The sequence below is a fragment of the Meriones unguiculatus genome, chromosome 9 (genome assembly GCF_030254825.1).
Source record: "Meriones unguiculatus strain TT.TT164.6M chromosome 9, Bangor_MerUng_6.1, whole genome shotgun sequence".
NCBI lineage: Eukaryota > Metazoa > Chordata > Mammalia > Rodentia > Muridae > Meriones > Meriones unguiculatus.
Genome location: NC_083357.1, coordinates 59677002 through 59690517, shown reverse-complemented (window position 1 = coordinate 59690517; position 13516 = coordinate 59677002). Strand labels below are relative to the sequence as shown.

General features: G+C 42.5%; 1 protein-coding gene across 4 annotated transcripts in view; it reads right to left on the bottom strand.

Moving 5' to 3' along the window:
* Rnaseh2b (ribonuclease H2 subunit B) overlaps window positions 1–13516 on the bottom strand; it is a 74855-nt gene that overhangs the window by 22229 nt on the left and 39110 nt on the right. For 2 of the 4 annotated variants that reach the window (XM_060391286.1, XM_060391288.1), the window contains exons 10-11: window positions 8840–8920; window positions 6101–6701 (exon numbers count right to left, since the gene is read on the bottom strand). The exons of the other annotated variants lie outside the window; for them this stretch is intronic. In XM_060391286.1, the coding sequence (XP_060247269.1) occupies window positions 6588–6701; window positions 8840–8920 (195 nt within the window). In that variant the 3' untranslated portion in view covers window positions 6101–6587. Of the gene's footprint in view, window positions 1–6100; window positions 6702–8839; window positions 8921–13516 lie in introns of those variants that run through there. 4 annotated transcript variants of the gene reach the window in all.

Below are 13516 nucleotides of genomic sequence, written 5' to 3'. Positions count from 1 at the left end.
AATAATCTCCTTTCCTCCCCAAAAATCTGTAAATTAAAGATGAATGTAACAAGACATTTTTACTTAATCTTTTGAACTGTAGATTATAATAACACACACACACAGACACACACACACAGACACACACACACACACACACACACACAGGCATTGCTGAAGTCCTTAATTCTTCCTTGCTATCAACAGGTAAGCTTAAATCTAAGCATATGTTGTATTTTCCTAAACAAACCTGAAATTCGTTTCATACTAACCCGTTCTGCAACTCTTTCCATCAACCTGGGTTAATATCCTGAGTGCATCTAAGTAGAGGCTTCTTTAAATAACTCCCTAGACTTCAAGACTGAGTTATTCCTCCTGCTGAAGATGATCTCTCCCTAGTTACCATGGCACCTTATTCTGTAACTCTAGCTGTTATATAGACTAAATGAGTTATTACATGCCAAGCTCTTGGATCAGTGCCAAATGCAGAAACTATCGAGTGTATGGCTATGACTGATTTTAGAAGTTCTGTGGAGGACCACATAAGAGACAAAATAGTAGCAGAGTCTCAGGGTATCTCAAAAAGCAAGGAGCATTCTGCAGAATAAGCAACTGTTATTCTCAAACATGCCAACAGCCTTTAAAGATAAAAGAAACACTAAGGGAATCCTGAAAATTAAAAAAAAAATGTGGAGCTAGGGAATCTCACACAATACAAGATCATGAAACAGAGTTCTGGAACAGAAAATATTAGAAAAGTAGTAAGGTTACAGATTAACAAAACAATATCCTTATAAATATCCTGGGGTTGATCACTGCTGTAATGTCTATACAAAGGATTATGGAACACAGGGTTAAGGGTACACATAAACTTTCCATAATATAAAGCACTTGACTAGCATGTTTATGGACCAGGTTCAATTTCTACCACTGTGAAAAAGTAAGTTAGGACAAACACGTCTGCAAACTAAAAGGGAAGAAAAAAACCAGAAACCATTTCAGAAATGACAAAGGCAGCACAGCTAGTGGACAAGGACATTTCAGGTATTGCAACTATGATATAACAGCAGTATTGGGAAGACACAAGAACCAAAGGATATCTAGAGATGACAGCTACAGTATGTGGAGAATAGCACTAACTGAGGTTAATAGAGGATGCAAAGTAAAACTGAAAACACAGAGGACCAGTCAAAACAGAAAAGGAAAAAAGAAAACAGAAACTTGGTGTCAAGATGATGTCAAATGGCCTAGCACATATGGAGCCCCAAAGTCTGAGGGTGTGGCGAGCAAAGAAAGAAAACAGCGGAGAAATATTTGAAAAACTATGGCGTAGAGATTTCTGAACTTAATAATTATAAACTCAACATTCAAGATGCTGAGGCAAACAAGCAAACACCAAGAAAGCATCTGAAGAGTCAGCTTGCTGCAACTACGCGAAAAGAAAAGCGAAAACCAGAAATGGTGGCCCTTCAGGTTGCACAAGCCAGGTGACAATGGTCCTGAAGGGATAAAAGGAATTGATACCCTACCTGGGCTAATCAAGAAGCGACCAATATCAGACATGCAAAAGGGCGCAGTATATCAGATGACAAGCAGAAGATAGGACAAACGATGAGCAACTTGTGTCAAGAAATCTGATGGTCTTAAAAGATATCACTAATCAACCTGATAAAACTTACAGGCCACAGCAGGGAAAAAAAGGGAGGAAGGAGGTGTGAAAGCAGAAGAATGACCTGGGTAAAGGAAAGACATCCAAGGAGTGGAAGGGAGCAAAAGGGTGCTGGGTGGATATAATCAAAACACATTCAATACATGTATAGAAACCTAGCAGTGCTTAACATATTCTAACAACAACAACAAAAGGACAAATTACTACAACTGGCACAAGGAAAAGGAGAAAACTGGAGTAGTACTATGGAAATCAAAATTGTAATTAATTGTAATTGTAACTGCTTCAGAAATTCCTGGCCCATCAGTCACTGGTGAATTCTAATACATAAGGAAGAAACAAAATTTCTTCCAAAATTCCTCCTGGAAGACAAGTTACTAAAAGGTGTTTCCTGGTCTCGTCCAGAGGATTCAGGTTTGGTTCCCAGCACCCATTACAACCATCTGCAACCCCAGTTCCAGGGAATCAGGATGCCCTCTTCTGACCTCCGCAGGCACTGCACACAATTGGTGCACAGACATGCATGCAGGCAAAACACTCATCCCTATAAGTATCTGAATACTTATAGTATATGTATATTTAAATTATAAAGTTGTTTTCCAACTCATCTTAAAGCCATGTGTTTGTTAGTTTCTTTTCTTCTCCTCTGCTTCTTGTTGTTTCAACTTGACACAAGCTACAGTCATCTGAGAAGAGGGAACCTCTTCTGGTCCCATCAGATTGGCCTACAGTTAAGCCTATGGGGCACTATCTTGATTTAATGATTGATATGAAAGTGCTCAGCCTACTGTGGGTGGGTGCCAACCATAGGCAAGTGGTCCGGGATGGCATAAGAAAGCAAACTGAGCAAGCCAGGAAGAACAAGCCAGTAAGTGGCACTCCCCCAGCCTCTGCTTTAGTTCCTGTCTCCAGCGTCCTGCCTTGAGTATCTGCCCTGACCTCCCTGGATGCCTAGAAATGTAAGCCAACTAAAACCTTTCCTCCCTAAGCTGTACCCTAAGTCACAGTGTCTTTATTATAGCAACAAAAGGCAAACTAAGACAGACCAGTTTCACACTGTTAGCAAAAGCAGACAAAAGCATTATATGGGAAAAAAAGACTATAGGCTGGTATCCCTCAGAAGCAGAGAAATAAAAATCTGTAACAATAGATTAGAAAGTAAGACCCAGTACTGTATTTGGAAAGAATAAACACAATCAAATCAGGCCAATCCTAGGCATGCAAAGAGACTTTCAATCCTCATAACTCTAATACTGAGACATTTCCATTACAAGAAATTTTTATGATCATCTCAAAAGATTAAAAAATTGATAAAATGTAACATTTGTTAGCATTTTAACGTAGGCTAAAAACCTGAAGCACAAGGAATAGAAGCTTTTCAACCTGATAAAGGAATCTACAAGGATCAGTACACATCGGTAGATACTGACTTAGAGATACTGATACCAGTATTTCAAAACAAAAAAAAAAGAGAAAAGATAGGTTTAGAAGTGCAGACAAAACCTTTGATCCAGAAATAATCCTGCCTACAAGAAGTGCAGGGATAAAGAGGGAACAGAGATTGAGGACATATCCAACCAATAACTGGCCCAACCTGAGACCTACCTCACGGTAGAGAGCCAGCCCCTGACACTATTAATGATGCTCTGCTCTGCTTGCAGACAGGAGCCTAACTTGACTGTTGTCTAGGAGGCTCCAGCTGGCAGCGGATTGAGACAGATGCTGCGACGTGCAGCCAAGCATGGGGTGGAGCTCTGGAGGTCCTGTGGTATTGGGGGAAAGATGGAAGGACCTGGAGGGGACAGGAACCTCACAAGAAGACCAACAGAGACAATTGGCCCCGTCCCTTGGGGGCTTACAGAGACTGAGACATCAACTAAGTAGCGTGCATGATCTGGACCTAGGGCCCCTGCACATATGACTGATGGGTGGTTTGGTCTTCATATGGGGTGCCTGGTGAGCTGGGGAGGTGGCTGTTTACCATGGACTCTATTGCCTGCTTTTGGATCACTTCCCCCTGGCAGTGCTGCCTTGCCTCGACTCAGGGGATGAGGATATGCTCAGTCCTGATGTGACTTGATGTGCTGATATGGTGGAAGGGGGGGGGTTTCCTCTTTTCTTACAGAAAGGGAAAGGAGAGGAAGGGGGAGATTGGGAGGTGAGGAGGGAGAGGGGCACCCTTGGGATGTAAAGTCAATAAAATTAAAAGAGAAGTGTATACAAATGCTGTATACAAAATCATTTCCTAGCTATAGATACTAAATAGCAGCGTTCCATAACTATCAGCTCACCTATATTTTTCTGTAGTCTAGAGTTTTGGGGGAAAAGGTTGATTAAGAGTTATGCAGGCAAAGTAAAAGAACCTGTCCTACCTGACTGTAGAAAAGAAGAAATTATGATGGTAGCAACCTAAAAAGATATGAGTGGGGCCAGAGGCAGCCAGTAAGGTACCTATAGTGCAAGCATGAGGAAAGACCTATCCCAGAATCCATGTAAAAAGCCAGGTGTGGCTGCATACATCTGTAATCCTGGGACTAGAGGTGGGAAGGGGCCATCAGGTGGGCCCTCGAGCTCCCTGTTCAGCCAGCCCAGCTGTGCCAATGAGCTCCAAGTTTAGTGGGAGTCCTTGCTTGAGAGGGTGAGGCAGAGATGGGGAGAGGAAGACGCTTGATTATCAGCTTCAGGCCTCTGTACACGCACAAACACATTCAGCATGTGTTTCACATTCACACACACACACACTCACAGAGACGTATATCATACACACACAAACAAAGATACAAGCATGAAGGGTTTCTCCTGGTCCTTCTAGAACAAATGACCGTCAGAATTAATAGTATAACTCATAGGAAAATCTACAGTTTTCCCAGTACAAATTCACGATAAGTAAATGGAGAGGTAAAGTTCTTTAAAGAAAGCAAATAGAGAAGATATGAGTTAAAAGCAATAGCGACAATAACAGAGCCTGAAACTAGTATGTGCGACATTATTCATGGTATAGATGCTTACCAACTCCAGGGTTATTTACCTGTAACTTACTTATTAATTAAAGTGATAGCTAATAATAATTCATAATATGAAGCATCTGGCCACCATCCCAAGTGAATGAAGAGAAGGAACAATTTTCTATATGACAATTGGTTAACGAAAGTGAAAATCTTCAACATCATTATTAATCAGAAAAATGTTAGAACCATACAAGAGCTCAGGAGAGGGTCAGTGGGTAAAGCACTGAGTTCAAACCCCCAAGACTCACAGTCGCCAACTCCTATAACTCAGCGCTCTGCTGACAAGGCAGGAAGCAGACAGGAGACTCTGGGACTCTACCCAGCTAGCCTGTACACACAGCACAGAACATGGATCTACAATCAGGGCAAAGTATGGACCAGCAAATACCCCAGGTTTTCTCTACACATGTGCTGTAGCACATCTTTGCTGGAAATCACATATACACACATCCACAAAAATGCTAACAACCATAGTAAGATGCCTTTTATTTAACCTAAGAAACCACATACACTACTTGTTGATGTTTTGGTGAAATGTTTCCACTCATATATATGTGTATATATATATATGAAAAAATATATGAAAAACTTATTTCACCAGTAAGCCTACATTTCAAAAACTATTTCAAAGAAGCAATAAAAGATCTGGACAAATATTTACAGCAACCATGACACTTCAAATACTGAAGATTTAGGGAAAAAAAAGCTTTTAAAATATCTCTTGAAATTAAATTATAATAGCATTTATTTCCCTTCCCTTTCCTCCCTCCACCCCTTCCCATATACTTACTCTTCTTGCTCTCTCAAATTCATGTCCTCTTTAATTTAATTTTCTTTAGTACACACATACACACTCCTAAATATATAAATATAACCTGCTCGATCTGTGTAGTGTCACTCGCATGTATGTTTTCAGGGCTGGCCAGCTGATACGGAATAAGCAAAGGCGTGCTCTCCCTCAGAAAAGACTACTTCTCCAGCTCTCAGCATCCCTAAGTGGCCCTGTCCCTCTTCCACCACGGCATGTAGGCCTTGCTGAGGCAGCCACGTTGATGAGACTTCATGGGTGAAGCCCCCTGTCATCTCTAGGAGACAATCTCTCAGCAGAATCCTATTCTTCTGCCTCTTACAGTCTATCTCCCTGCCCCTTTTTCCTGACGAGCCCTGAGCCTTGGGTACAGGAGCTGTATAGAAAAATGGTTATTGAATAATTAAACATCCAAATAATTGAAAATTATACTGTAATTTAAAAAAAGCATTCATGTGTTTGTTTTTGGCAGTAGCAGAGACTGACCCAGGACCTCAAGCATGAAAGGCAAGCGTCCCCCATGCTCAACCAACTGAGCTGCACCCTAGGCCTTTACAAGCCTGTTTGTGAATACCCAGGAGGCTGGGGGAAAACACAAAATGACAATGCATGAAAGACAACAAAATTACTGCGGAGTTGTTGAAAACATTTTTATTAAAAAAATTATCTAGTTGTGTCTGCATAATGGAAAGGTGAGAGATTACCTTTTTTTTTTTTCAAAGAACATGAATTCATCCAAACAAAATTATGGCTAATTATAGGAGTTACCAAAATGAGCAGTTTTGGTGTCCAGTTTATTTCATTTGGAGCCACACAGGACAGAGTGGAGAATAGCTGGCCAGCACTTGGGGAAGCTGGGCCTCTGTAAACTCCGCTCACTTGATGACTTTTCATCATGGCATACATTCCAAAGGCGCCATCAGAAACTCACACAATTACTTTCCCATAGTTTGTTAGACACAAAAGTCAAAACGCAGCAGGTATTGGCAGAATGTGAAAAGCGCCTCTCTTAGTTTGTCAGCTAGAGACTTAGGGTTGAGCTAGCAGTAGCAAGAACAGAGAAGACAGAACAAGCAAGAGGCAAACTTCTTTTTCTGCTTCACTGGATTTCATTTTCAGTGCTTCAAATCTTTCCTGTTTTTTTGTTTTTTGCACCAAAAAAAGCATCAATGCTTTTCATTCCACTCTTGTCAACTTTCGCCAAAGCCTTCTGAGCTGCGGTCATTTTGCTATTTTTCTGTTAATAAAAATAAAAGGAGATTTGCAATATCTGTAAATCATCATACATGCAAATCACATGCTTAGGAGTCTGGGTCCAATGGGGACACGAGTGCCAGGGTGAAACTGGGCTGCTTCCTACTCAGCATCCAGACTCATTAGGGAGGAAAACATGTCCCATTCTGAGTAGCTGGAATGCTCCAAGGATGACACCCTCTGGGCATCATTTTGAGGGTTCACTTAGTGTAATAATACGGACAAAGGGGGCAACAATGGTGGCAGATAGCCTGTGTTATTCTCTCGGTGATAAAGAACTCACGCCAGCCACCATGTTTTTGTTTATGCTCTACAGGAAAGCAAGGACAGCACTGTCATTCAAAAGACCGCCTACAAGGCAGAGTACTCCAGGAAAATGCTTTCCAGAGAGCTGACTCCACACCACCCTGCCCTGGAGATTTTTACCTCATCCCTGTCACCAGCTTTGCTCAGTGCCCTATTAAGTGTGTGTTGAAGACAGTGGCAGCAGCTAAAATCACTGGTGGGACGCAGCTTGCTGAGAAGCAGCTTCAGTGATGTGAATGAGTACCTGCGGTGACAGAGAGCCTGTCTCCTCCAGGAGCTCTGGATGAGGGTGTGCTCACATATATTTTATGTGCTCGGCACTATTCTTGTACCTGGCCCCTTGTTTTGTCACTTGTAACTTGGTGGGCTTAACTTGTGGCTGGATGAGGAATAGTCATGGTCTCTTTCTGATAAGTTGCTCCATGCATTTAACTGTCATCCTGGCACAGTGTTTCTGCTCTCATTGGTACCACGGGGTGGGGAGGGGGGGAGGATGGGACCACTGGGAAGTGAAGTGGCCTTTCCACAGAAGACGGGGAAGAAAACTTTCCCCCAGAGAAATTCACAACACCCCATGTACACAGAATGCCGGGAGATTAAGCTATTTAGGCAATACTTAAAATTGGAATTTCTTCTGCTATCAAAGCCCAAGGAATAAGATTAAACAACAACAAAAAAGATATAAGGACTATGCGTTACTAAAATCTAAATGGGAGTTATGTGTCTTGGGATGGGTGAACATGAAGAAAAAAAAATAGAAAAATCATGAACACAAATTATATACCTAATTTCAGAAAAAAAATTTACAACTATTAAAAAATCAAGTAAAAAAGCTAAAAATACACTGGAAATTTTCTTCTGTCCTGCATGCAATATGAAAACAATTACTGGCCTTAATTTAAAATAAATTTTCAGAGATCAACAGCATTGCTGTCCCAACATAGAAACAGGCCAGGGTCACAACTGACAGTCTGTACAAATGCAAAGAGCCAATGAGCAACCTGGAAACACAGATGTTTCTAGTTAAGGAATTGTCTTCAGAAATAAAAGTAACACTCAGTGTAGCCACAGAGGCAGGACACTTGCTGGCAGCGTTTGGGAGTTACAGCTTCTCTGCATTTCTGTAAAGCATTTTAGCCGTCTGTTTCAATCGCCTGAATAGGCTGGTGTTCTCTGTACTCTGAGTCTTCTAAACTGCGGGTAATGAAGTGGTCAGAGCAGAACACTAAATAAGAATGCTTTCCAAAGCAAACCAACCTTGGTTGGTAACCTGAACATTAAAACACAGGAACTGATAAAATCACATGACCAGTGTGTCGAGGGAGGTTTAATGGTGCACGCTTTCATAATGCTAAATGAAGAGGCAGAGCAGAGACCAGGGCTGTAAAGGCAGCACATTACTTGTGACTCATTCGTAAAACAAAACCCAGCAAAAACATTACTCAGCAGACATCTGCAGGGAGAATGCTGAATGGTGGAACTAATACGTTTGTTATTTACTATAATTTCTGGGAACCTTTTTGGCAGGAGGATTGAGAAAAAGTTCCCAGAGAAGTTGCTTTCCTTTCATCCACTGCTCTGCGAATACACAGTAAAACTCAGGCCCTTTCTGTACGAACACGGCTTTTCTCAGATTTGCAAAATGCTACTAATCTAACACTAGCGTGAATAATTCTGAATGAATTATGATGTCAGAAATGCGAGTTAATCATTTTTTTCCTGGTCAAAAGCCTAAGTGCGGCCAATATCCTTGGAAACATGCAAGGCCACTGGGGCTGTAAAGCATGCCACTGCCGTGTCCCTGGACACACATACCTTGCCGGTCTTCAAGTCTTTAGTGTTAAACTTAGTGTAATCTTCTTTCGCTTCTACAGGCTCATCTGAGAACTTTTGTTTCTGCAACATTAGAGCAGCGAAGCATGTCAGACACCGTCCTCTCAACATCCACTCGAAATAAACAAACACACCCTTGGGATCACACTTTTCACACTCCGTCACATTTTGACAAGCGCCTCGGGGGTCTAACCCATGAGTCTCTCCCAAGAAGTAGCCTTGGTGGTGACACCAAGTGGTACAGCACTCGGCCCCGTCAGTCCTTCAATGACAGAAGTCTACTTTGTATGTGGCAGGCACTGTGGACTTCTAGGTGGTTACAGACTGGAAGGGCAGTTGGGGGTCCAATAAAAGGCATGGAAATTAGAGATGAAAATCCCGCCTAAGGCCACTCTGCCAGGGCCAACCCACTCCCTCCAGCCCTGGCCTGTTCTAACGTTCCCTGCTAAACACAGGCAGCATATTCTACCACCACCAAGTCTGCACAGCTTCCTGCCTTGCTTTCTCCTTTCCACTTAGCTCCCCACTCATGCACACAGGCCTGTTGCAGACAGGCCTCCCAGGGACAGGACCCTAGGCAGACACTCCAGGCGGAAGCAGAGGATATGGAGTGAGATCTCAGACTAAAAACAAAACAACAAAAATACAAAAAAAAAAAAAAAAAACCCAAACCAATCAACTTAAATATATTTAGTTATTAATTGTGTGCGCGTGTGAGTATGGGCATGCCACAGCACACTGTGAAAGAGAAAGGACAAATTGAGGAACGTGGCTCTCTGCTTTTACTACACAGATCCCAAAGAGCAATCTCAAGAACTCACAACTGGCAGCAAGCATCTTTATCCCTGAGCCATCTTGCTGATCCCACCTTGCTCATGTTTTTTCAAAAAATAATTTGTTCTGTAAGTATCATGCGCTAACCGATTGCACCACTGGAGATGATGGGATTGGGAGGGGATGAAGGAGGGGGCTACAGCTGGGATACAAAGTGAATAAATTGTAATAAATTTTTAAAAGTTACATGAAAAAAAAAAAAAAAAGACCATAGGGCTCTTTACTCTGTGTCTGCCTCAGGTTATACCATCATATTTGAGTCTGTACAAATCACTGTCTACTACTGTCATATAAGTTAGCATTCTTCTTCTTTGAGTGATAAATGTTAACATTTATTTTAAATGTAAACTGTATGGCACACACAGTTTAAAAGTAAAGGTAATTAATGCAAAAAAAAAAAAAAAAAAAAAAAAAACACCAAAACCCCAAAAACCCAAAATAACATTTGTATGTGTTGATCTCAATCTTCATACACATTCTGTCCATTAGGCCCAATGCAGCTAAGTCAAACGTTTGCTTGTTTTTACCATTCACAGAATCCTTTTGCAACTATGCTTGTGAAATATTAAGGGCTGTGATCACAATGCAAAATGGAAGTCACATCACAGTCTTCACAGAGAAAGCAGAGATGAGCGGATGGCCTTGTTGCTGTGCAGAGAACAGATTGCATGGTCATAAATCTTGGATTTGCACTGACCTTTAAGCTCTTCTGGAAATACCAGACACATACATGGCAGCACCAGTGCCTTGAGAAATGCAGACTCATCCCTACTTCCTCCTCTTGCAGCCCCCAGGACACAAGATAAGGAGACAGGCAAGTTCTAAAATTCCTTGCACTAAGAAACAGGGAAGGATTTTTCTTGGCCACAGAGTAATGTCTAGCAAAGGAATTGTCAAAAGCAAAGACTGTCTTACTCCTCAATAATGACCTAACAGCACAAAGTAAATGGAAGGATGCCAGGTACAGTGGCACATGCCTTCAGTCCTGACACTTGGAGGATGAGGCATGTAGAATGCCATAAGTTCAAAGTCAACCTGGGCTACAGAGTGAGTTGCAGTAGAGCCTGAACTATTGAAGGAGACTTTGTCTCAAAGGATAAAACAAAAGAATATACCTTCCTATCTAGGTATGGAGTGGAGGTACAACACGAACCAGACAGGACTTCAGCCAGAAGATCAGAGCTGATAGCTGCCTATATGAACACAGAATCATGAAGATGTTCCCCCTCTTCTATATGGCGAGTAGTTCTCCACTGATGCAGGGCAGGGAGTAGGATGCTCAGGTGCTTGGAGACCTGGCAGAAGTTGCAGAAGTTGGGAGCAGATCAGAGAGGACTCAAGATTAGTACTGTCCTTTGGCTTGAAAAGAGGAAGTTCTCTTTAAAGCAATCATTGGTTAATGTAGACTCGTGGTGCTGAGTCAAGGTGCAGCGAACAAATGACTACTGAGTGCTTAGCCTTAAATGGGACCCACATTTACTATAAGGCTCGGAGATCATCCTTGAAAAGGGAGCAAAAAAAAAAAAAAAAAAAATGAAAGAGCTAGACCACTAAGAGGAAGGCCCTCTGTCTTACAGGCATGGCATGACTGTGGCACTCAGGAACTCACAACAGTTGCATTTGCTTGCAAAGGGAATAAACAGGCAGTAAACATTCAGTCATAGATGGAGATGGTTAAGTGTGGGTCCCAGCCCAACATAAGGGCTTTGAGGAGAGAGGAAGTTACTGTCTTCAGGTGATGTAGCAAGTGGTTCTAGGAGTTAGCTCCACATTGGAGGGAGGCAGAGAGGCTGGTTAAACCCAGTGGGCTACAAAGTAAAACCAAACCAAAATAAAAAGATACGAGAAAGAGGTAAGGATTGGTGGAAGGAGGGGAGATTTGTAACAGTGGAGGGAGGTTGAGAAGATAGAGGGAGTGCTAGCAGAATATATTATATACACTCACGAAACTGTCAAGAAATAAATTAATTTTAAAATATACCACAGAGAGATGGCATTATACAGCACTTGGACATGCCTCAATTCACTGAAAAGTCAAACACAGAAACCTACTGTTCATTTCTGGTACATAAAACAAGGACAGCACCATATAAACATTCAACATGTAGTAAGAGAAAAGGTGCTTTAAAAGCTCACATCCACACGGAAAACCAGTTAAAGTGTTTATTAAAGGAGAACAGAAAAAGAAAGAAACGGGAAGGGATGGGAGGGAAGAAAAGTGAAGGGAGGAGCGTAGTAGAGAGAACGGAGAGAAAAGGAGGGGAGAGAAGAAAAGCGAAGAGGGAAGTGAAGGAAGGGGACAGAGAGAGAGGAGTAATATCTTCAACATGTGACTAGTTTTCATGTTAATTCTGGCATAATTCTGCTTGATACACTGGGAAATAAAGGGATGCGGTATTTCTGTTAATTTGCTATTTTAAAGTCGGAATCATTATGGACTGGGAAGTTGGCTAAGGAGAACTGAACAGAAAGACATAAAACAATGTGACTAAGGAGGTATGTTCCAGAAAGAGAAACGGGCAGTGGTCCCTAGACCAATGCTCCGTGGTCTTCAAATCTCTTACAAAAATGTCTTCAAGCCCACTGACTTCATTCAGCTTTGCTAGCTGACAGTGACAACTACAAAACCAATGGGGTGGGAAACTGAGTCTCAGCAAAGGCAAGAAAATGGCCACAAGGAGGGACACCAAATACAGTATGGATGTAAAGTTTCATATAACCCTTTATAACTACATGTACAGACTCCTGAAAACAAGCCCTCATCTTATAAAACCCAGGTAACTCCTGGGCACAAATAGGAAGCTCAGAGGCCAAAGACATCCTATGTTTTTTTTCTTTTTTTTTTTGGTGGTGGTGCCCAGTCAGGGTTTCTCTGTGTAGCCCTGGCTGTCCTGGAACTCACTCTGAAGACATCCATAAACTCAGAGATGCGCCGGCCTCTGTCTCTGGAGTGCTAGGACTAAAGGCGTGTACCGCCACACCTGGCTGTGTTACAAGCTACACTATATCCAGTACAGTGTGTCCTCCGAACACCAGAATCCCCAGGACACATGGAGAAGACAGCAACAAACAATCTAGGACCAAGGCTGAGGCTCAGGAGCATGAGATACTGAGTTGTAAACACTGTGGCAGAGTAAGGCCCACAGGCCCCAGCCAGCTCGACCCAGCCTTCACGGAAGAACTTCTCTTGAAGCACAGCCCTGCTGTGTGTTGCAGTGGCTGCACTCTCACTAATCACTCGCTGTCGGTTCCAGAAACCCAAACTCACTGTCTGCTTTAGTTGTACCACACTGCCTAAGTCAGTGGTTCTCAACTTGTGGGTCACAAACCCTTTGAGGGCTGACCAACCATATTTACATTATAATTTATAGCAGTAGCAGTAAAGAATAATTTTCTGGTTGGGGTCACCACAACATGCGGAACTGTAAAAGGGCCTCAGCATTAAGGTTGAGAACCACTGTCCTAGACTAACACTGATATACTTCCAGCTTCTCCAGTAAACGCTTCTAGAGTTGCTGCCACCGTGGCTGGGCAATAGGACATGAAAAGGTCCTGAGCCTGCTGGCCAGCCTAAAGGCCAAAACAGTGAGGAGTGGGGCAGAGTTGTTAACCACAGCACGCTATTCTCAGGCATCCATTCCTCTGCTCTTGTTTCAGACACTCAAGGCTGTGAGCTTGATCCCATGTGGGAGTAGCACACAGGGATCTAAGATGTAGCCAACTCGGGGAGGCAGGTTATAGTTGTGACTGGGTGTAGCCGATGCCTGGCTTCTCCACCTGGATCCGAGAACTTAACACAAGCTGTGGAGGAGTCAGGGTGGTAAT